At 41.3% G+C, this 21,539-nt stretch overlaps 2 protein-coding genes across 5 annotated transcripts; both read right to left on the bottom strand.

Moving 5' to 3' along the window:
• Window positions 1–6,896: 6,896 nt before the first annotated feature.
• Window positions 6,897–12,098, bottom strand: LOC106948195 (nuclear apoptosis-inducing factor 1). Of its 3 annotated transcripts, none has more exons than XM_015033744.1 (5): window positions 11,938–12,098; window positions 9,945–10,143; window positions 9,417–9,833; window positions 8,055–8,108; window positions 6,897–7,930 (listed from the first exon to the last, which is right to left on the bottom strand). In XM_015033744.1, exons 2-5 carry the CDS (start codon window positions 10,069–10,071, stop codon window positions 7,485–7,487), a joined length of 1,044 nt encoding a protein of 347 aa, XP_014889230.1. In that variant the 5' UTR covers window positions 10,072–10,143; window positions 11,938–12,098; the 3' UTR covers window positions 6,897–7,484. The 3 variants fall into 3 exon arrangements, with proteins under 3 accessions (XP_014889230.1, XP_014889229.1, XP_014889231.1); XM_015033743.1 differs by having other exon boundaries at window positions 9,945–10,140; window positions 11,938–12,097; XM_015033745.1 differs by lacking the exon at window positions 8,055–8,108 and having other exon boundaries at window positions 9,945–10,140; window positions 11,938–12,094.
• Window positions 12,099–14,362: 2,264 nt separating this feature from the next.
• On the bottom strand, window positions 14,363–18,632 carry capns1a (calpain, small subunit 1 a). Of its 2 annotated transcripts, none has more exons than XM_015033741.1 (11): window positions 18,497–18,632; window positions 17,750–17,799; window positions 17,624–17,660; window positions 17,173–17,265; window positions 17,036–17,093; window positions 16,803–16,867; window positions 16,585–16,653; window positions 16,278–16,356; window positions 14,955–15,071; window positions 14,806–14,864; window positions 14,363–14,726 (listed from the first exon to the last, which is right to left on the bottom strand). In XM_015033741.1, the coding sequence occupies exons 2-11, from the start codon at window positions 17,794–17,796 to the stop codon at window positions 14,700–14,702; spliced, it is 651 nt and encodes a 216-aa protein (XP_014889227.1). In that variant the 5' UTR covers window positions 17,797–17,799; window positions 18,497–18,632; the 3' UTR covers window positions 14,363–14,699. The 2 variants fall into 2 exon arrangements, with proteins under 2 accessions (XP_014889227.1, XP_014889228.1); XM_015033742.1 differs by having other exon boundaries at window positions 17,750–17,796.
• Between the last annotated feature and the right edge of the window lie 2,907 nt (window positions 18,633–21,539).

Here is a 21,539-nt window from a genome sequence, read left to right as displayed (position 1 = left end):
TGCTGGAGATGTGAGAGAAGTGACACCTCCAACACGCCAAACTTTCAAGCTCCGTATGGGGCAAAACTCTGGGATGAAAGCGGAACTAAAGGTCATTCAGGAACGCCCGGAAGTCATCTGCAGCACAAAGCCGGGCTGGCTGTGGGATATCTAAGCAGTAAGACGCAAAACAGTCCTTAAATGGCGACCCACTGTTAGAATGTGAAGGGCTTCCCTGAATTGTCTCACTGCAATCCCTTATTTTGTTGGAGTAATAACGCTGGAATAACGCCGTTACCTTTGACGTAGACATGTTGTTTAAAACCCTTTCTAATGCGCCTTAAAGTTTTTCTTCATCCGTTTGTTTATTTCTTCAGTGTCAGCATCACGAAAACGTCACATTTCCTCAGATTCAGCTTCAGGCTTTTCAAAACCGCTTCATGTCTTTGACTGTACGGAGAGCCAAAGAGTGCCAAATCACAATAAATAACTGATGAAGTCATTATTTAATTGTGTCATTAATTTATTAAAACTGCAAACAAATGCAGAAATAATTAATTAAATCAAATTAATTTATTTAGTAGAATGAATTATATGCACCTCGATTAAATGTATAGATGTAATTTTAAAAACCAAATAACATTTCAATGATTTCACTTCACCCATCAGACTCAGAGGGCAGGATTAGGGCAGCTGCTACGGAGACCCTGACGTCTGATTGGCTGTTTGCAACGGCAAGCCAAGACAATTTCTTTCAAGTTTGCTGCAACTCTGAGGTCAATACCTTCATTGAAAGCACTTTCTGTAATTTGGCATGCTTCTCTCTCCATATAATTCGTTCCTTGACCAACTTTTTAAGAGATGGTCAATTCAAAGGAAACTACATCATGTCAAGATGTCATTAGAGATCAAAACTAAGAAATAAAAATAAATGTAACTTTGGCATTATGTCAAATCTTCAGAAAATATTCCGGCTACAATTGAATTCAATTGCATGTGACTTTTTTTATTTTGAAAATATAAAACCACAAATAATAACTAACAAGATAGAAATGATACAAGTGGTTTTTGTGTGTGGTTTGTTTAGCAGACAGTGGATTGAAGTCAGGGTATGAATGAGTGAAGGGATTAACTCTCTTTCTTTTTTATATTACTATTATTTTTTTATATTACTCTCTTTCTTTTTTTATATTACTTGACTTATTATATTATAAGTCAAGTCAGACATGTCAGACTTGACTTACTTTACTTATTCACAAATGGGAAAGGAAGAATCTTCTTGAAGAGTGATGCATAAATTCTAATCAATGCATTTATTCTGAACTTTGTTGTTCTCCATTGTCAGGATGTCTAAAGATTTCAGTACAACTTCAGCAGCGAGGTGAGAATAAACGAGTGAAAAGATCCGTCCAGGTTTCGTTTTTCCCTCATTGTTAAACGCAGATCAGAATTTAATGAACGCTCTGCTCTCAGACAGCAGGTTTCCAGCGGTGCCTGGTACTAGAATGGGAGGCAGATCTTTGAGTCAACAGACTCTTCTCCTGTGAAACCGGAGCCGTGGTTTTGTCTGTGAGGCAGACACCCTGCCTACTTCAAAAGATAAGATAACAGTATAATTATCCCACCATGAACAAATAACCAAATCCATCACAAAAAGCTCTATTTGTTCCCACCAAATGGGAACAAGTAGAGTTCCCATTTGGTGGGAACAAATGGTTCCCACCATGAACCATTTGTTCATGGTGGGATAATTATCCCGCCATGAACAAATAACCAAATCCATCACAAATAGCTCCAAATGAATAAGATGAGCAAATACAAACGTCTAACTGTAAATTCTGATAATATACAACATGCATGTCTTTATTCACAGTAAGTGGCTCAGAGGAGAAAGGTCATTGCTGTAGCTATGCTGCTTTAGGCTCACGCTGCTGAGGACAAACTGACCACTTTCTACTCACTTTTCTTCTTCTTCTGCTGCTGCTCCCCAATTTGCATTTTTGCTGTCATTTCACCTGTTAACTTTATGTTTTCTCTCCATTGAAGCCACATCTGGTCCAGCTGCGACATCTGCCTGGTATCGACAACTAAACACTCTCTTTCTGCTGCTTTTTGTTTCCTTACTTTTCATTAGCATAGAAAGTACTCCAACATCAACCCTTCTGGGTTTTTTTTTTTTTTTGAGTGTGTATCTGCGCTGTCTTCTCCAGATAATACTAAGTTAAGTTCTGCTGGAGGTTTCTTCCTGCTAAAAAGGAATTTTTCCTCTCCACCGTCGCCACATGCATGCTCAGTATGAGGGATTGCTGTAAAGTCAATGGCACATTGCAGGTAATCGTCCGCTGTCACTAGTTTTTTGGGGTTTTTTTGTTTTTTTTTTACTTGCAGCATTCAGGAGGACTGAATACTGCAAGTCAATGACTCAGTGCAACATACTGGGTTTCCTGAACACTTTTTGAACTCATTTAAATAATAAACTGATATTCATGGATTGTTTGAGAAGATCAGCTGGAACGTATGTGTGACTGGATTGAAATGACCTGAGATTTGTTGTGAATTGGTGCCATATCAACTGTGTCAGATAGATATATGAAAAACAATAATGAACGCTGTCCCATGTTTGCTTTTAGCAAAACAAAAGACATGAAAACATTTTCCTCCTGGTCTAGAGGTTTTGTGCAGTGTTGTCCTGACACTTGTAACACTTGTAGCTATGAACCGAGGCATGCATGCCTGTGTGGTGCTCGTTTCCACAAGTCATAATTCTTCATCCCAATATGTATGACAGTTATCATGAGCAGCGCATGAAAACACTAACTTTAGACATGTGCTGCTTATGGTGAGCCGGTGTATCTGCTGCAGGGCCGTGGCTTTGTGCGAGGGGAGCAGATGGACACTGCTGCTGTTGTCTGCGTTACTTGCCGGAGTGTGACACGCGTGTGCCACGGGGCATGGGAACCTAAGAGGAGTCGTGTCATCCCCCCACTCTCCAGACCTCCCATCACTTTGACTGGCCGGCATCTGCCTCCTCCACAGCCGCACAGCAGCTTGGAGATCCTTCTCCCCAAGGACCCCGTGGCAGAATGAGAGGGGTATCTCCTGCAGATCTGACCCCCGGGGGGAGAAGTCGGGCTGTTGCGGCCACTTCTGCAGGCCGGGCCGTCCGTCTGCCTGTGGGACAAAAGGAGGTGTGGAGTGGGTGTCTGTTGTGGGTGGTGGGTGCGGATGTAGAGACTCAAATAATTTATGCAGGCAATTTGGTTGATTGGTTTATCTCATTAAGATTCTGGATGCTTCCACTGACACAGAGGAAATGTTTGGGTTTGGTCAAAGTGGTGTGGGTGAGAAGGTAAGCATCTAAATTATACCTCTTTTCTGCCTTTAGCACATAAATCAATCTGTTCTAAACCTTTTTAGACCAGTAGCATTATTTTTTCCCCCCTCCAGGCTGTCTTAATTACACAGTCACCTGAATATTAATTGTTTTATTCCTCCAATAAAAGTTTACAGTAAAAACAGCACAAACAAGACTGCGGTTGCGTTTTTGCTACAAATGCATGTAAATTTCTGTCGATGTTAAAAAAACAACACAAAACAAAAAAAAAAAGATTTTGCAATGGCAGCATTTCCATTAAATAAAAAAAATGAAATTAAACTCATACGTCAATAAGTTTGTTCACGCGACAAGTAATTAAAAATCACGACGACGACGCACATGAATATTCATAATTCAGCCATTGGACTGACGAGCCTCTTATGCTTGGGAGCTTTTACTTATGCAGCGTTCCGGGGAAATCGTAGTAGCCGATTTCCAAGCTTCTGTGCTTCCACCTCACAGTGCAGCCCACCACCGCTACTCATCCTCTTTGCTCCTTCAGACTAGCCAGCATCAATTAGCAAACACCTGGTGGACCTGTGCATCTGCTGAGCTTATTACACAAACTATAGTATTATCATAATAAAAACTACTTATTATACAAACAACTTCTCAACCCAAAACATTAAAGGGTCAATAGAAGAGCAATGCTGTTATGAATTCATGAAGTTCTAGAAAGAGCAGGAGCTTCTTAAAGAAACAGAGACCCAATTTCAAGGTGCTAAATTATGCCTTGTGTAAAGTCCTATTTGATATATACAGCATTTTTATAATGACTGAAGAACACATAGTTACTTGATTATGCTATAAAATGGCACTATGTGTCTGCAAAATACATACTACTGCCCCTTTAAGGAGAAATAATCGTCTTTACTGCAGTATATAAAAATCTTTGTTACAAGGATGAAATAATTGACCAGGCTTCAAAGACTCTGCGCTTTGTGTGAAGTATAGTTACTCACATTTTTGAGTCTCCAGATGGTTTTGTGTGTCTCATCGCTCACAGAGCAGCACACAAGTGAATATCATCCTACTGTGGAGCATTTTCTTTTAGCAAACAACAGCAAAGCCCTGGACAATAACCACAATGTTTCTTACTTCCTGTCTCTTTAAGAGCACATATATGCTGATTTCTTGGTAGTTTTCTGTGAGGTCCAAAATGATTAACATTTTATCAAATACGTGTCTTTTCCGTTGTTTTGATCCTGAAACAATGAGGTAAGTAAATCTGAACTCAATGCCTGGACAGCAGACACACATTTGCTCCGCCGCTGCTGCTGGGGCCCTAAAGGAGCCACAGCAATAATTTAATCCCATCCAAGTTGATCGCCTCGCTTTCAGTCCACCTTTCCGGGCTCTATCCTCCTGCAGCCCCAGTGGCAGATGGGATATGAAAGAGGGAGCTGGAGGAACGAGGGAATGGGAACAGGTGGGGGTGAAAGCTGAAGAAATGAAAGGCCACAGGGGTCAGGAGGTCAGCAGGAAGGGGGACGAAACTTACATGCGGACTTGTTGAGGAAAAGACTGATGGATCGATTTTCCCTCCTTTCATTGTGTGTCTAAAGCCTTAAACTTTTCACCATATGCGCACTAGTCCTAAAGGAACGCAATAAAATGTAAGCAAGATGGGGGAGAAACAGTCTCTCCGCTGACCCATCTAACTTTATCTGGGTTGGACCTAAAGAGAGTCTTTAATATTTGGTCTGTCAGCAACAGATTGTGTTTTATGATAACATGAAACAGGCCACAGGACTTCAGCATATAAAGGCATTTCAGTGCGAGCGGTTCGGGTTTTATTTTCAAAGCCCAATTCATTTTAATCTGAACAGAGGATGAGAGGTTGAAGGGAGTGAAATGCAGTTTTACAGGCCGTCCCAGAGAAGAAGGCCCCTTCAGAAAGGCTTTAGGCTCAGGTTTAAGGGCTGCGGAAAGAATTGAAGGTAAAAGACCTGCTCACAATGTGAATACAGCTGCCTTTTCAGGCCCCCGGTTCAACCCCTCCCCCGTCCCCACAGCCCAGACAGCCTCCTGCCTCTGAGCCTCAGAGGAAACCCCAGCAGATTGTTGAACTTCTGCTAGAGACCCCCCTCCCTCCCCTGCTGCGGCACGCCGACCCAACCCTGACAGCTGTTTAACTAACAGAGGCAGAAGGAGCTGCAGACGGACAATGCAATTCGATTTAACTATGCCTCTTTCTTTCCTGTGTGTGTGTGTGTGTGTGTGTTTTCACTTTGTTTTCTGGTTTCTGCTCTGTTTTGATCACTCCTACCAAAGGTGGAGCATTTCCTATCAGTTTTACGAGCAGAAAGACTCAAAGTGTCCAAAAATAATAATAATAATAAATCAACTATAAACTGAACTGGAATCCAGGGATTTTGCTGAGTTTCACATCTTTGGAGAAAGTGCGAACCCAGGATTTGTTTTTCATGTTTCCCTTTATTTATTCAGTCATTGTTATGCGTCTTATCCTCTGAGAGAAGAACATGAGTGCAGCTCAAGATAAGCTTGTTCGTTGAGACAAAGACACACTCAGCGTGCTTCTGCTGCAGCGGTGCATGTTATCGCTCAACAGTGAAAAGCTCGGAGATGTTGTCGCTTATGGCGTTACCATGGAAACCAGCAATCTGCACACTTACAACCATTAAAAACACGAGAGTAAGAGCTGATTTACTTGTTTGTTTGCTTGTTTATTTAATTCGTTTACAGTTTAAAATGATCACGTTGACATGAACAAAAGTTCTGAATGAAATGGAGCAGCTGGAAGAAAAGAAATCTTGAATGCTCTAATCTTTTCTAAAAAAGTAAATTCACTAAACCATAAGCAACTACACATCAATCAGCCATCCAGATAGGCAACATGTATATATATATAGAATAGTCTTCTACTTTAAACCAGCACAAGTTAAAACAAGATCGTTGTTTCTCCGTGAATCTTCCCAACTTCAGCATCTCTACTGAAAGAGAAGCTAAATCTGCTACAACCAACAGATTCATGGCCTGACTTGTCAAGCCGCAGGCGGATTTTTAGTGTAAATAAAGTTGTGTGCGTTCAACAGCAGCTGTGCTTCAGGCTTCGTCAGCAAAGCTGAGGTGCAGCTCCCCCTACTGGCATATATGTGACATTATAAATCTGTCTGGAGGTCTGCGCGTGATTTACACGTCTCTAAATCCATCTTCTTGCTCATCCTTACTCTGTATTTCATGTTACATTCTGACGGAAAGGCTTGTGAAAGTTCCAGTTTTATCCGAGAGGAGCAACAGCAGGATTAGTTGGTGATAAATCCAAGCTTGAGCTGCAGCTTCCCTGCTCCTTGTCATGAAGCAGCATGTCGGAGAATCCCAGCTGTGTGGTTTGGGTTCTAGGGATGAAACTCTCTGCAGGCAAAATGTCTGCTGAGATTGGTTTAGGTCTCTCTTTCGTCATGTTGAGAACCTTTTTGTTAGCTTTGATGAGAAAATGACGCCAGTTCTGTGAATGTTGTAGATGTCCCTGTGTGTCAACACACCTGAAACAAACGGATCCGAAAAAAGCAAGCGTTGGTTCAGTTTTCTACATGTTGGGTTTATTCCATATTCAAAAGAACTCATCAGAACCTTTCAATTCAAGTGTTTGTGTGTAATATAAAAAAACAGACAGCCACAAACTCTTAACATATAGTTCTTTTCAATGCATCTAATACCAGCTTATTCAGCTCCTAGACATAAGGACCATATGATGGTCAGGTGCAGACGGCCACTCAACCATCACAGTACATGTGGTAATCTCCAGACACCGAGGCAAAGGAAGGTTACAGCAAAACAGCACACAAAATGACGAGAAGATTTTTCTTAAAAGAAATCACCCTTTTCTCTGTCTTTTATTTTACCATTATCGTGTTAAAGTAAAAGTTTCAAAAGAGGGGCTTAATTTAGAAAAACGAGGCAGGAGGAATCCCACCTTCAGTAGCAAATTAAAAAGAAAAAACAAACCAAAAACAAAACTTTATGGTCCTATTTCTGTTTGTACCAATAAAGTTTCAAAATAAAGTACAGTAAGCAGACCTGCCAACCAACAGAACTTCATGTTCCTGCACCTGAGGGCCAAGCACAAAGTCAGTGTCGCGGCTCGCCGACCTCTCTCCGGGTCGTGTTATAACGCCGGCCGTCCGTTCAGTTTGTCGTGCATGAGGGCGATGGCTCCGCCCGTGAAGTCTCTGAGCACCTGCACCGTCTCCCGCTGCAGCTGCAGCGACTCGCGCACAAACTCCTGCTGCGTCTCCGCCAGCTGCTGCACAGACTCGGCCAGCAGCTCCAGGGAGCGCGACACCGTCTCCAGCAGCATGTTGGTGGCGTGCTGCTCCTGCAGGCTAAGGGCGGCGTTCTGCAGCAGGCTGTCCCTGGAGTTGTGCGCCGCCGCAGGGAGCGTGACCGCCGGCGACGGAGCCGGGGCCGGAGCGCCGGCAGACATTGGCGGTTGGACGTGTTTATGGACGCCGTTGTTCACTTGGTGCGCTTCGGCGGATTTTCCTGGCTGATTGGAGGGAAGCACGTCTTCTCTCTGGTCGTCGTCCGAATCTCCAAACGGGGTTTCGGTATCTTGATTGCAAGAAAAAAAAAAGAAAAAAAAAATGGAAACGTTAGTCCTTTCGTTAGCGAGAGATTATGAAAACGTATTTGAATGTTGTCTAAATGTTTAAGAGAAAAGAGAAATCCTAATCACCTTCTGTTGGGGGAATCTCATACTGCATATCATAAGCTGGCTGTGATGAGTCCCCTAGAAGGTTTAAAGCAGCTGTCATGCATTTTAAAACAAGCAGCTGAAAATCCAATAACAAGTCACATCTTCACAAAGAAGCAAAGTCACGGACAAGAGTTATGGCAGTCACTGTTGAAGTTTTTGTGCCGACAGCTTGCCTTAAAGGGGCAGTATTATGCGTTCTCTAGGCATATAGTGCCACTTCATAGCACAAACAAGTAACTCTGCTAACTTCAGCTATTCGAAAAATGCTACATCTCATACATGGCTTTGAAGAAATATTACTTCTCAATTTAACGCCTTGAAATTGGGCCTCTGTCCCTTTAAAAACTCCTGCTTTCTGAAACTCCGGCTTGTGGAAGTCACCGCAGCATCGCTCCTCTTACCTTCACTGAGAAGTAGCTCGTACATTGAACTCAGCAGATGCCCAGCTTATTGGAGAATCCACAATAAACGATTCATCGTATTAACTGTATTGAAATAATCATCAACTAATTTAGTAATCAGATTTTTTTTTAAAAGCCATTTGCTGAAAGAACAACACACCCAGAGTAGTTAAGTACGTCAAAACTGTACAAATGTATACATTTTGAATTTAAGATGACAAAAGAAACCTTTCTGTAAATATATTCTACCCAGAACTCAAATGGCAGTTTTAGTTTCAGTCGATTCAAATTTTGCAAATAGAAAAAAAAAAAATCTATTCCAACCCCTTTTGCAATCCAATTATTAATCAGTTAATAGGAAAAAATAATCAACAGATCAGCCCTACACCATAAAGCAATTATGTTGTTGCATTTTTGGCAGTAAAATATCACTTTTGCAAAATTGTATAAAAGAAAGTGGTTAAATGAAAAATCTGCAAAATGTGCCAATTTTTTATCCAATTAGTCACTAGAATAACAAATTACTAAAATAATCTCTAGTTAATTACATGGAAAAAGAGAAACCAATAAACTGATCAGATTCCAAGTATTGAAATAACAAATATTGGTCACCATTACACATAACAGAGAGATTTACAGAGATTAGAATCAAATACGCATAAATTAATCATGTTTACTTGTTGACTGCTCTCGTAATTTCACGTGTTGATAAAAGTCTCAACGTTTTTCAAATGCTTTAATCGTTCCTCATATATATATGACAGGAATGTTTTAAAAGTTTCCTGAAAATCTCAAACCATTTGTGTGGTCTGCCAAACCCTTCAGCCGTGACTTGAGCGCTTTCTGATGAAGGTGACGTGGAAAAGTTTTGATTTTTCTTTTTTTTTTTTTCCTGCATAAATTTCATCTTTTCCAGCTGAACTCCTCAGGTTGTTCATACCGTAGGAAGTTGGCGGCGGCGGCATGGACGACATGTCCCCCCCGCCGTTGGGAGAACTCTGCATGCCCATCATGTCCTCCTCTTCCATCTCCTCCTCTTCCTCGGGAACGTCGTCGTCATCCCCCAGCGGACCGCACTCTCCGGTGCTTTGGTCGTCTTCGTCCATCTCCAGTATCTGAAGGACTATCTTCTCCGTCTGAGTGAGGTCTCGGGAGAGACGCGAGTTGAGTCCCCTGTTGGGCACGGTCCCCGACCGCATGGCCGCCACTTTGCGCTTGGTGTCGCACTTCAGGTCGGACCATTTCTTGATGACCTCTATGACCTCCCGTTGGCACTCCCCGATATCGTTGACGCGTGCTGTAATCTCCGCCCAGGTGCGCTTCTTTGAGTCGGTTGGTATTCCTCGGTTGAATTTGCCTTTGAAAAAGAGAAAGAAAGAGAAAAACAGATTTGCCTTAGCTTCGAAGCCGTTTCAGAACCTAAAAACACGCCCTCGTCACAAAACGGAGAACGCAAACACGCACGTACCCACAACCACCGAACGGTTCTTCCTCACTTCATCCAGCAGGACGTGGACTTCACTGAAAGAAAAACGAGCTTTTCTCTTCTTGAAGCGGACAGCGCTGTCGTGGTTGTAGTACACCGGAGAAGACATCCTGTCCACCCAGTCCTAATAACTCCAGCTGCTGCTTGGCCTCTGTAAGGCTTCCCCAGCGGCTACAGTCTGCTGGACAGCCAAGGAGAAGAAAATGCCAGAGAAGTGCATCCACTTTGTGATTTATATAAAGTTAGAAACCTTTAATGTGACATATTCTGACCAATTCACGCTTAAAAAAACCCCAATCAAATCTGTCTCTGGGTTTGGACGTATATGCTTCGACTCATTGTGATGATGAAACATTTCGATGCCCCTTGATCTTCAGCTTTCAAAGACACGACTTAAAGTTTCTTATAAAAACTGACATCAACTTTGAACTGTTCATAATCGACAGTCTGAGAAATCCCCCGTACCTAAAAGCATCATTGTCCTGTTATGGAAGCCTGTGGTAACAGAAGTAAGAAAAGGGATAGGGCCAATAAAAGAAAATCAATTCTGACTTTAATCAGAATTGAAAGCTATTTCTCTTCCTGCACAACTCAAATCTGTCTGGTTGCTCCAAAGTGTCAATCTATATCAGAATTAATATTATGAGGTTAAAGTAAAAAAATAAAATAAAATTGTTGACTCTTATTGTCTACCATACAAATCCTTTTCTAATGCTGCGTTCCAGTTGTGTTTCAAAATCAGAAAAATCAATTGCAACACCCTCTGAAGTTGGAAGGCTTCCCACTGAGAAAGCCGGAGCAACTCCAACTACAGTAAACCACAGTTATGACTTGACAGTCCAGCTTCGCGTTTCAATATGGCCGCTCCTCAGATCAACAGTAGTAAGCTGTGATGGAAACATCTTTAGTTCAAGAGAGAGACACTTGTAAGAGTGCGTATAAAGTCAATGCTACGTGGAGCAACTACAACTCTACAATTAACAACTACAAGTTGTGCTTGTTAATGGAATGTCAACTTTAAAATGATGCTCGTAAGAGTTACTGCGAACAATATATGGGCGCCGCCATGTTGAAATCCCGACTTTTTAACCGGGACGTTGTTACTTCGGGTGTGACGTCAAACCCAGCACCGAGTTCTGACTTCCGAGGTAACCGGAACGCAGCATTAAAGGGGAAAGCTCTCCTTTGTATGCTTTTTTGTAAGCTACGCTCTTGACTAGTGTGAAAGGAGCAGTTTGTAGTGTTCGGATTCATTATAATGGTGGCGGGAGGGTAATTCAAAGGCGAACAAGCTAAAAAGGTGCTTCAACATGGCTTACACACCTTAGTCAGGTTATAGAACATTTCCCCCCATAAGACAGACATGTTTTTTCTCTTACAGGCTGCATGTTAAATTAAATGTTGTGTATATAGAGACCATCATTTTTTGTAAAAAACGGCTTTTTAACCGGATTGAAGGAGCAGAAACGGTTGGCTGGTTTTCAGGGCAGCTTTATGGAGCAACGATTCTGCAGAGCTGAGGGATTTTTATCACAGAGCTGCAGTGATATGTGGATGCACAGCAACCAGTAGATGATTGCTTAAATGCTCAGTGAAAAAGCAAGAAGCTAACTAAATAAGCTTACATGCATTAATGGAGAGCACAAATAAACCACGGGGGTGTTGAACCTTGTCGTTAGCTCAGAACAATGGACGGTGTGTTTAAACATGCGACATCCATCCAGACCTCAGGTTGGTTTCAAGAAAACGTCTTTATTTTTCGTGATTAGAAGCGCTGAGGCTTATTGAGCTTCTTTCAAAATAATAAACACCAAGTAGGCGTTCATTTTCTGTTGCACAACAACCCACGAAGCTAGCTCCCTGCACTGTAGGCTAGCTACCTTACCTGGCAGCTAATGATGTAGTTTCCGCATGCAACCACAGTTTACACGTCGTATTCCTATCGCAAGCATAACTAACTGAGCGATGGACTTACCTTCAAGATAAAGAAGGCACAATTTATTAAGAAACGTGAGGAAAAAACTTCCTTTTCCACTGGATAGGAAGTCAAGCTAGCCTGCGTGACGCTAACGTTGTATAAATTATTTCCGGTTAACATCAGCGGCTTCCAAAGTAAAGCTTTATGAATTTCTAACATATACCCCACAATTTTATATCATTAACAGCGAATTTGATGATGTGTACCACCGCCTGTTTTATTATTCCTAATCATGTTTTGTTGTCCAGTGAAATCCATTTTATCCACTGGTTGAGTGTTTTATTTTGAAGGAGCGCTGAGAATTTAACTAAGCTTTCTCTTGGCCATGAATACTCTGGGGTATTTTCATTCAAAATCAGTAGTATATTTGAAGTTTGTCAATGATGATAATCAAATTAAAGTACAGAAAATAAAAAAGGGGGGGAGAGAAGAGAAACACCTACATTGGCCAGAAACTCGCCCGACAGAAAAGCTGCAACATACAAACAATAAAAAGCATTTCAAACCTCACTGAACTGAAGGGGGTGGGGATATTCTTAGGACGCTATTGCTAAAATACAGAGCAAGCAACATCAATACATCTCTAGTACAGGAGTTCAAATATGCCATATAAGTGTAAATTGCTGGTTGGAGGAAACATGTTTAATACTTCTCCAGTGTTGCATGGATGACCAGGAAGCAGAAATGAAATGCAGGCTAAGATTTTTTTTTTTTTTTTTTTGGACACAAGTTAGGTGGAGAGTCATGGATTGTGGGTGACTGAAAGAGATGTTTACCCAGATTCTGCTGATAAAGTTTTTTTGTTCATTTTTTATATAAACATCTAATTAAGAAAAAGTTTTAACTGCCCAGCATATTATAAACATGATATAAAAGGGAACCAAGTTCTAATTCAATAATGCTTATTTTGACATTTTGTAATTCTCAGTGGCTGAGCATGAGAATTCAATCTACAACACACTTATCCACCACAAAGAAAGACGACTATGAAACAAGTTTTATTCCAAACATGGCACAGGCATTTATTTGACATCAGCAGTCAGTAACAGTTAAATGAGCGGGATTCTAACTGCATGGCAACAAACTTTTAGCATGCATTAGAGGCACATAATTGACTCACATAATTCATTGTGCTGACTAAACCTGGTGCACATTTTACCACAGCTGTAGTAATGCATAAAGTGAGAGGAAGCAGTAAGTGCGCTGTTCCAACAGAACTTAGGTTTAAAACCCTGCGTATCAAGACGTGCGATACTAGATTCGCTCACTTTGGAGAAAGGCTTGGGGTTATAATTTCGATACATTCAGAATGTGTTAGCGTTCATCAATTTCTTTTAACACCCTACAGGTGCAGTATGTAACTTATGAAAAATGTTTACATATTTGTTAAAACTGTCACCATGGCGTGACGGTATGTTATGAGAAAGATCACTCTCTTTCCTAAGCCTCTATTGCTATCTTAAGTAAAAAAAAAAAAAAAAAACAAATAAGAGCCAGGAGGAGTGTCTTAGCACTGTCAATCAGCATCGCATACTTGCTGCTAAATGTGCTGCTGGCAGAGAAACGACTTCCCGTTACAGGAAAACCGTTTATCTGCCATCGTTTGTGGCCATGCTAGCTAACATAAGCATTCACAATAGCATGCGCTGGCTTGCAGCATAATGGAGAGCGGTGGTACAGGGAGGAGTGGTTGAAGGTGCGAAGACCTTCCTCCTGGCTCCGATTGGTTGTTTCTAGATTGCATTGGGAGCAGATAGAGGAGCTTGATTTTTTTATTTTTCACAGATTGTCTTATTCCTTACTGTCATAACAGGACAGTTTCAACAAATATTTACAATTAAAAGTTGAACTGTTGGACTAAAAAAAGTCAGTCGGTTAATAAGGACATCGTTGTCTTCGTAGTTGAGGGGTTTTTAAAGTAACTTTGGCAGAGATTAAAAGATTTTAATTTAATCATCTCACTGTTGTCCAACTACAAATTGGTGGTTACTGCACTTGAAGCCAGTTTCACAAATGCAGGGTTCTAACAAATCTGACTACACACAAACCAGTGTTCTTAGAGACCTGCATGCCGTACACACTGTCTCAGTTGTGGAAGTTGTGTCAAGGTTGAGGCTTTATAGAGCATTTCTAGGAATTTGCCAAGTCAAGGTTGCAGTCTTCTTTCAACCTCTGAAGGAATACCCTCCCACACCCAGCAGGTCCAACAAAACAAAGCAAAGCAGGAGCGGCGGTGGTAGACACTGCTGATGCACGTTCTCTGGGCGTGCATCAGGCTGATACACACCCAGAGAGCTCAAAGAAGAATCCAAACAGGTGAAACTGGTAGAAATAAGCGGGCGAAGCTGAACCGGACTGTCACCTCATCTTGCTAACTTACTTTCACCAACACAGCACTAGAGACGTGCTAATAAAGCTGTTATGGATATGGAAAAGGAAATTTGATTGCAAAAAAAAAAAAAAAAAAAAGTGCAGAGTTATCTCGCAAAATGTCAATTTTTCATAGCATGACCACCAACCCTCCACCACACATCTGACCATCTTGGAACAATACACTGCAGGTATGGAGACCATTCTGCTTGCAGGTTTGACCTACATGCATTACTCGGAGAAAAAAACTGCATGCATGCGCTCCTAACTAATGAGGAACACAGGAAGCTGTGGGGACGTCTAGATAAAATATTTTTGAAGTGCTTAGATAAAGAGTGGAGTCATTTCAGAAAACCAGCCGGTGAGGAAGAGGGCGACATCTCCAGGACTCAGGAGTACATGGTCAACTGAAGCCACTGCAATGACGACAACAACCACATAATGAAGTCACTGAACTACAAAACTTGAATCCACCGATATTTTTGATTCCATTACCTCTTGAACATTCACTTTGATAGTGCCGTTTCTGTCTTTGTCCAGGGTTTGGAAGGCCCCTGCAGCAGATTAAATAAAGCTTCAACATGACAACACGTTGACCCGATAAAGCCACTAAACTGTCAGACGATCTGCTCAGATCCACTTACGACACATTGCATCCAGCCTCACGAGGCAGCCGATGTAGTTGTCAAAGTCCATGTTGCCGCTTTCGTCGCTATACCTGCGGATGATCATATTGAACAGCTGGTCGTTGAGGGGGAAGCCTGCAGGAGGAGACGCACAGATCAGACCAGTCCGTTACCATGGAGCTGCAGCGACACAAACGAACGAACGCACCGGAATCTTGTATACAGCCTCTGCTGTTCATTTGTTTTATACATTTTATGCATCAGCATTGGTGAGCAGCACTGCACAAGCATGATTGACAGTGCCGAGACCCTCCTCCTGGCTCTGATTGGCCGTTTCTAGTTAGCACTGCGAGAAGGCAGAGGAGCTCCATTTTTTTTTTTTTTCCCACAGATTGTCTTGTACGATACACTTTTGGAGACATCTGCAGGGTGAAGCGTTGGTTCAAATTTCTTTGAAACACAAGCTCAGCAACATAAAATCAACTTTGCATATCCTCTACTGGATTTAGGTCTAGACTTTGACTAAGCCATTCTAAAATGAAAATCCTTACATACAAGGTCTTCCATTGCTGTCTGCATAGGATTGTGCTGGAAGCTGAACCTTCACAGTCAAATCTTTTGAGCCTCCAACTGGTTTTGTTCTGGGTTCTCTAGTCAAAGTTTGGACTTGACTCCAGCCAGGGTTGTGGTCTGACCTTAAACAGATCATTCATTCTCAAAAGACTGACTGTTGCTTTAATCAACTGCAGCTGGTCGTTTTCACCCAGAGTGAAACAAACAGTTCTCCACAGAGCCAGGTGTGGCGCTTACGCTTTGGATTTTTTCCCCCCGAATAAACTAACATAAAAAAAAAACAACCTCATTTTGTATTTATGAAAGTTATTTTTAAGTCTAGAAATTGTTACACATTTATGCCTAAGCAAGGGACAAAAAAAATTAACAGTAATAACTCCTGCACAGTGGTGCAGTTGGTAGAGCTGTTGCCTTGCAGCAAGAAGGTTCTGGGTTCAATTCCCAGCCCTGGTCTTTCTGCATGGAGTTTGCATGTTCTCCCTGTGCATGCATGGGTCGAAAAACATGACTGTCAGGTTAATTGGCCTCTCCAAATTGCCCTTAGGTGTGAGTGTGTGTGTGCATGATTGTTTGTCCTGTGTGTCTCTGTGTTGCCCTGCGACAGACTGGCGACCTGTCCAGGGTGAACACCGCCTCTTGTCCGGAACGCTAGCTGGAGAGGCACCAGCAAGGGACAAGGGTGTAAAGAAAATGGATGGATCCCATCCATCGGAGGAAAAGCAATGAGGTGTGTGCATGTTTTCATGTCGCTGTACTGTGAATCCTCACCTGCAGCTTTGAACGCGTTCGGCAGCTCGTCTGCCCCGATGAGACCTGAGCCGTCAGCGTCAAACTGCTTGTACACGCCCTAAACAGAAACAACGCAAATATTTAGGGCACTTATGCCAGCGCAGTTTCCTGGTTAGTCGGCTCAACCAGACATATCTAGGAAAAGCAGCCGTCTGTTCTGGTAGCTTATTCCATCTCAGATTTGCATTTAAATTAACGAGGATTTTTCACGCCGTTCATTCAAATCGGATGACAGAGCTCATCTCTGCTGCATTCCTTTGTGTCCGACAAGTTGTGCTGCACCAACCTGCCATTTCTTTATGTTGTTCCACAGATGTTTGAATTCATGGAAGCCAAGTTTCCCAGTGCTGTCCGACTGAAACCATGTTGAGGAAAATCAAGCAGAAAGTCCAAAAGTTCTCCGGCTTCAACCTTACTTCCTATCTTGAGACTTCTTTATTAGTATTTATAGAAAACAAATTACATCCATTAATATTTACAGATGACGCTTGACAGAAAGGATACGTCCATGACAGCCACCATGCTCCTGCAGGATTCGATGCTGAAGCCATCCGTCTTCAGGTCTCCATCTAAAAACGAGAGTAAATGATTGTTGGACAAAAATCTTTTAAGGGACTGATTCTGTGATGCACAAATGAACTGTTCAGAACATCGTCACAACAGGAGTCTGAAGAGTTAAAGTGAACACACACACACAGATGAGAGCTTTACATGCAACAAACAGAACCGGCGCTTACGCTTTGAGATGATCCGGTTCAGGATGTTCATCAGCTCAGTAGGACTCACCTCCATGTCCTGTGAGAAACGGAAGGAGACAGTGTCATCAAAGTGTAACAAAAATAAAATAAAAGAGAAATAAAGATGAGACGCTCACATCTCCAGCGAGCTGCTGGAAGACTCTGCGGAACTGCTTCTCCTCGTCGTTTTCATGCTGCTCTGCGTAAACGGCTGGCCGGCGTGGAGGAGGCTGTGGGACGGAGATACCGCACAGGTTAGAAATGCACCAATCGGGCAGCCAGAAATCGACTCCCTTGATTGGCTCGGATCAGTGACCAGCAGGTCAAATACAGAATAATTGTTTATAATTGTTTTCTTCACTTTCTAAGCTGAAACTCACAATTTTCATCTATAAGCATTGTGTACTTCGAGTCTCAAAAAAAAAAAAAAAACAGGCAAAGGTTTTGCACATTTTGATGCATTAACCTTTTCTCTTCACCTTTATTAAATAACCTACAGCACTATTTCTTTCTTTTACACATTAAAGTCGTTAAGAATGAGAAAACACATGGAAACTGCAGGTATGGATGATGTTATCACTGACTTACAGGATTTGAGGGCGCAAACTGCTCGGGGTCAATGTTGCTGCAAAAAGACCAGAGATGAAAATGACCTTTAACACCGCAAACAGCGCTTAGATTTGCATCGCGCATATGAAACGTTCAGATTCTCACCTGACAACGTCAACGATGCCACCGACAACTTTTTTGAGAAAGAACATCTTCTGTGAACAATAATAAAACAAAAACAGCAGAACATAAACTTGAGGCCTCGGTTGGGTTTGAAAACAAAGGTGTGAGTGAAGTAATCGATACAAGATGTTTGATCTCATGAGGGCCAATGATCGATTAATTAAATCCCCACACACAAACCACATCAAATCAACTCTTGTGCTTGTTTGAACATTTTTGCTTTACCGAACAGTAACCGGTTTGTGCTTCTCAGTCCCACCAGTTGGTCTCGTTAGTCACAACTAGAATTTCCTCTGCCTTCCTCCGAGTCTATTAGCCACAGACACGCCCCACAGCTCCCTTCAACCACTTCCTGCTATGGAAGCAGACACTACATCGGACGCACACAGAGGTGGGAAAAAATGCAACTAAACAAGCCACTTAAACACAAGTCAAATATGTACACGGCGTTACGTTTTGTTTGGGCTAAAAGTTAGGCATTGCCTGGCTAGACGGTGCTTTTTAGCTAGTCATCTATGTCCTTCAATGAGGTTTATGTAACCGTCTAAACTTAACCGAAAAAAAAAGTTGCAAATGAGAAACTGCAAGTTTAAGAGTTCTGACGCAAAGCAGCTAATTAAGTTTAGCTTCAGCTAACGCACCAACTCCGACGTCTAACTACGGAAAACTGGACCAACAGGAGTCAACAGCAGCGTCCCTGCTACCACTCCGTGTTTAAGTTGTAATTACCGTGTGGCTGGAGAGGTTTACAAACTTGTCCTGTGTCCGAGCCTTTGCGTGACTTCCAAAAATGTGAGTAAGAACCAGGATCCGTGAACACGCCTTAACTGACGCAGAAGGGGTGAAAATAAGGGAGGCGACAGGAAACGTTCAAAGCAACTTCCGCTTTCCTTGATACAAAATAAAAGGCAGCAGGAGAAGAAATTACCATTACTATTTTTATTTGATAGTGCGTCTTAATATATTAGATTGGATTGAATATAATTATTTCTTTATGGGGTTCCATCATAACCAGTACCGTAATATTTTACTTATTTTACTTAATGTTTATATAAATTTAGTAAAAAAAAATGTGTCTTAGTTTCTTAGCAAATAAATACAACAAAATCTAACTGAAAATTATTTCCATGAACGTGTCATCGCTACTTTTACATCAATTAATGCATGAAGTAATGTATGTCCTAGAACTGTCACTAATGTTGGCAGCATTGTCAGTTACATTATACTCTTTATAAATCTATGTACTCTGTTATTTATGTAATTATTTATCTATCTATTTATTTACGTATTTTCTTTTTTTTATTTACTCATCAGGCTTCTTAAACTGGGCCAAAACATCCTGTGAGCTCGTATGACAACAACAACAACAACAACAAAATCCTTGACTTTGAACATTACGTTTTTTCAAAGTCTTGTAGATTCTGATGACTGTGAGCAGGAATATTCTCCTGTAGCAGTGTGTATTACTACACATCTGCAGAAGCCTCTGACTGAGGACACCCTGTTGTTGTATTACAGTCTGAAGAAGAGGGATTCTCAGGGTTGTCCATATCATTTTCTTGATTCTATGAATCCAGCTTGTTTGATAACATTTTTGCTTCAGAAGACACAGTTTGAATTTCCCCTGTCTTTCTCTCCTCTTTATTCCTGCTCCGGATTCGCAGTGCCCCCTTTTCAACTCATCTGGGATTTATGGGTGCAGTTAAGGTATCATTTGCACTTTTGTGACGTTAACCAGCTCTGGTTGTAAACTATCTGGTTGCCCTGGTTATGCATCAAAACAAAAGCCCAGAAATGGAAAAAGTATCAACAAAAATCCTTCCAGCTGCGCAGCATTCAAAACCAGAGAACACTGATCCAACATAGTGATAGTTTTTTGTTAGAAACAGAGGAAAAAAGTTTTTAAAAAGAAAAAATTTCAAAACAAATTGACAAAGTTACTCTAACATGCTGCCACCTAGAAAAGCTCTTTTGTGTTTGTTCTTATTTTCTCTCTTTGCAGATTTTTCTTCAGGTTTTTTTTTCTTTTCTTCCTCAGCCACTTCTTGTCTTGGGTTCTGTGCAGCTGGAAGGATTTTTGCTCCAACTTTTCCACTTTTGGATAGCTGTTATGAGGCGTGCCCATAGCAACAAAGCATCGTTTTTTACAACTGGGAGAAGCTAATTTTGTCCAGATTTGTAGCTCTGTGTTTGTTTTGTTTTTTAACCACACATTGTCCTTCCAATTAACTTTCCTTTCAAAAGCACTCTGTGACCTGCCGACTTCTTCAGCAATAATCATCTGCAGCTTACTGTTCAGGGTGTCAACACCTGCTCGCTTGTTTTGTGTTAAAACGGCTTTGTTTTTGGCAAGACTGGATAACTGATTTTTGCAGTTGCTCTCCATTCAGTTTGACAGAGTTTGGCCAAATATTTCACTCTCTCCAGGCACACAAAACTGATACAAAAACGCCACCATAATTAACACCCAGAGCAAAAAAAAAGAAAAGAAAAAGTTAAGAACCACCTCGCATTTTCCTTCTACTGTTCAATTATGCATTAGGTTACGTGTGGTGGTAAAATGTTGATGGAATACATTTGTAAAGCTCTGTGTAATGCTTGAGAAAAAAAAGTTAACATTTGAGTAAATTTCTTTCTCTTCTGTAACACTACTTTTAGATTTATTGCAACCTAACCATTGCTGAAAACTGCTTTTTGACACTTTCGCCTGATCCTTTTGACCCGAAGCGACTTCAATTAAGTGTATGTTGGACTGAAAGTTATCACATATAAATAATCTGTTTTAAATTTTTTTTATAGATCTTTACATAAAATATTATCTTGGTGGATTTTTTTTTTCTGTTACAAATTCTAACGATTTCGCAGCCAATTAATAAATGATAACACCTCACACTCAGCAGTTAACCACATCTTCACGAGGAGGGAGAGAAAATTGGGTTCTCATTTATTTTGACAAAATCTTACTCTCTGTTAATTGGATTATATAAACTGTGATTAGCGCACAGTGGACTTCTTGGATATTCTGGGAAAATTGCTCTGAAAAATGACACTAATACAAACTGCTACAGCTTCCCCACAGGAACTCAGAATCCATTCCTGAGAAAAACTTTGGACCTTTGGAGTCTCTCTCTTTCTCTCTGTCTTTTCCCTCTTATCACTCAGAAAACTTGATCACACTTGAAACATGTAATTGACATCAAGAGTAGGGCAAGTTTCTCTGCTGTGCCTCCTTCAGATTTATTTATTTATTTATTTATTTATTTATTTATTGGTGACACCTAAATGTGTCAGATCATGAAGCAAGTGTTAGAATCATCCAATTATAAACAGAGTAAATGCTGATGGCTACTGTGCTGTGGTGGATGGTACAAAGGTAACAAGACTCAGCGTTTAAATTGGGTTTCTTACGGTCAGCATGTGTTTGGTTTATTGTGCTTCTTTATCAGTGGGAGGTAAAACAAAATAAAAAAAATTAAAAAAATAAATAAAAAAAATCTTAAAATATTAGGTCAAACTGAATGTCAGTGGATCCACGCAGTCCTGAGAGCTTGGCGCTGCCTCTAAATTTTTGCTGCAGTTCACACGTGAACTTTGTTTGCGCGTGTAGTTGCTGAATTCAGCCGGTAGATGGAGCCAGAGAGCATATGACAGGGCTGAGTTATGGCAGAAGGAGACATTCATCATCCGTATCCGCTATGTAAATATTTTGTGCAGTATGAATGCAGATGTGCCCTGCTCACATTAACACACACGCCTGAAAACACGAACATTT

This window comes from Poecilia latipinna, unplaced genomic scaffold, assembly GCF_001443285.1.
Source record: "Poecilia latipinna isolate Pla-1442-1.1 unplaced genomic scaffold, P_latipinna-1.0 Scaffold278, whole genome shotgun sequence".
In the NCBI taxonomy this organism is placed as follows: Eukaryota; Metazoa; Chordata; class Actinopteri; order Cyprinodontiformes; family Poeciliidae; genus Poecilia; species Poecilia latipinna.
This window is presented reverse-complemented; position numbering and strand designations above follow the sequence as displayed.

What these genes read in the sequence shown, in the direction of transcription:
- LOC106948195 (XM_015033744.1), bottom strand. Translation starts at nt 10,071, where the DNA reads ATGTCTTCTCCGGTGTACTACAACCACGACAGCGCTGTCCGCTTCAAG. An exon ending in GCCGCCGCCAACTTCCTACG is followed by an intron (nt 8,109 to 9,416) that starts GTATGAACAACC and finishes TAAACCTTCTAG; the next exon opens with GGGACTCATCACAGCCAGCT. An exon ending in TGAGATTCCCCCAACAGAAG is followed by an intron (nt 7,931 to 8,054) that starts GTGATTAGGATT and finishes CTTGCAATCAAG; the next exon opens with ATACCGAAACCCCGTTTGGA.
- capns1a (XM_015033741.1), bottom strand. Translation starts at nt 17,796, where the DNA reads ATGTTCTTTCTCAAAAAAGTTGTCGGTGGCATCGTTGACGTTGTCAG. An exon ending in TCCAGCAGCTCGCTGGAGAT is followed by an intron (nt 17,094 to 17,172) that starts GTGAGCGTCTCA and finishes CGTTTCTCACAG; the next exon opens with GACATGGAGGTGAGTCCTAC. An exon ending in GAACGCGTTCAAAGCTGCAG is followed by an intron (nt 15,072 to 16,277) that starts GTGAGGATTCAC and finishes CTCCTCCTGCAG; the next exon opens with GCTTCCCCCTCAACGACCAG.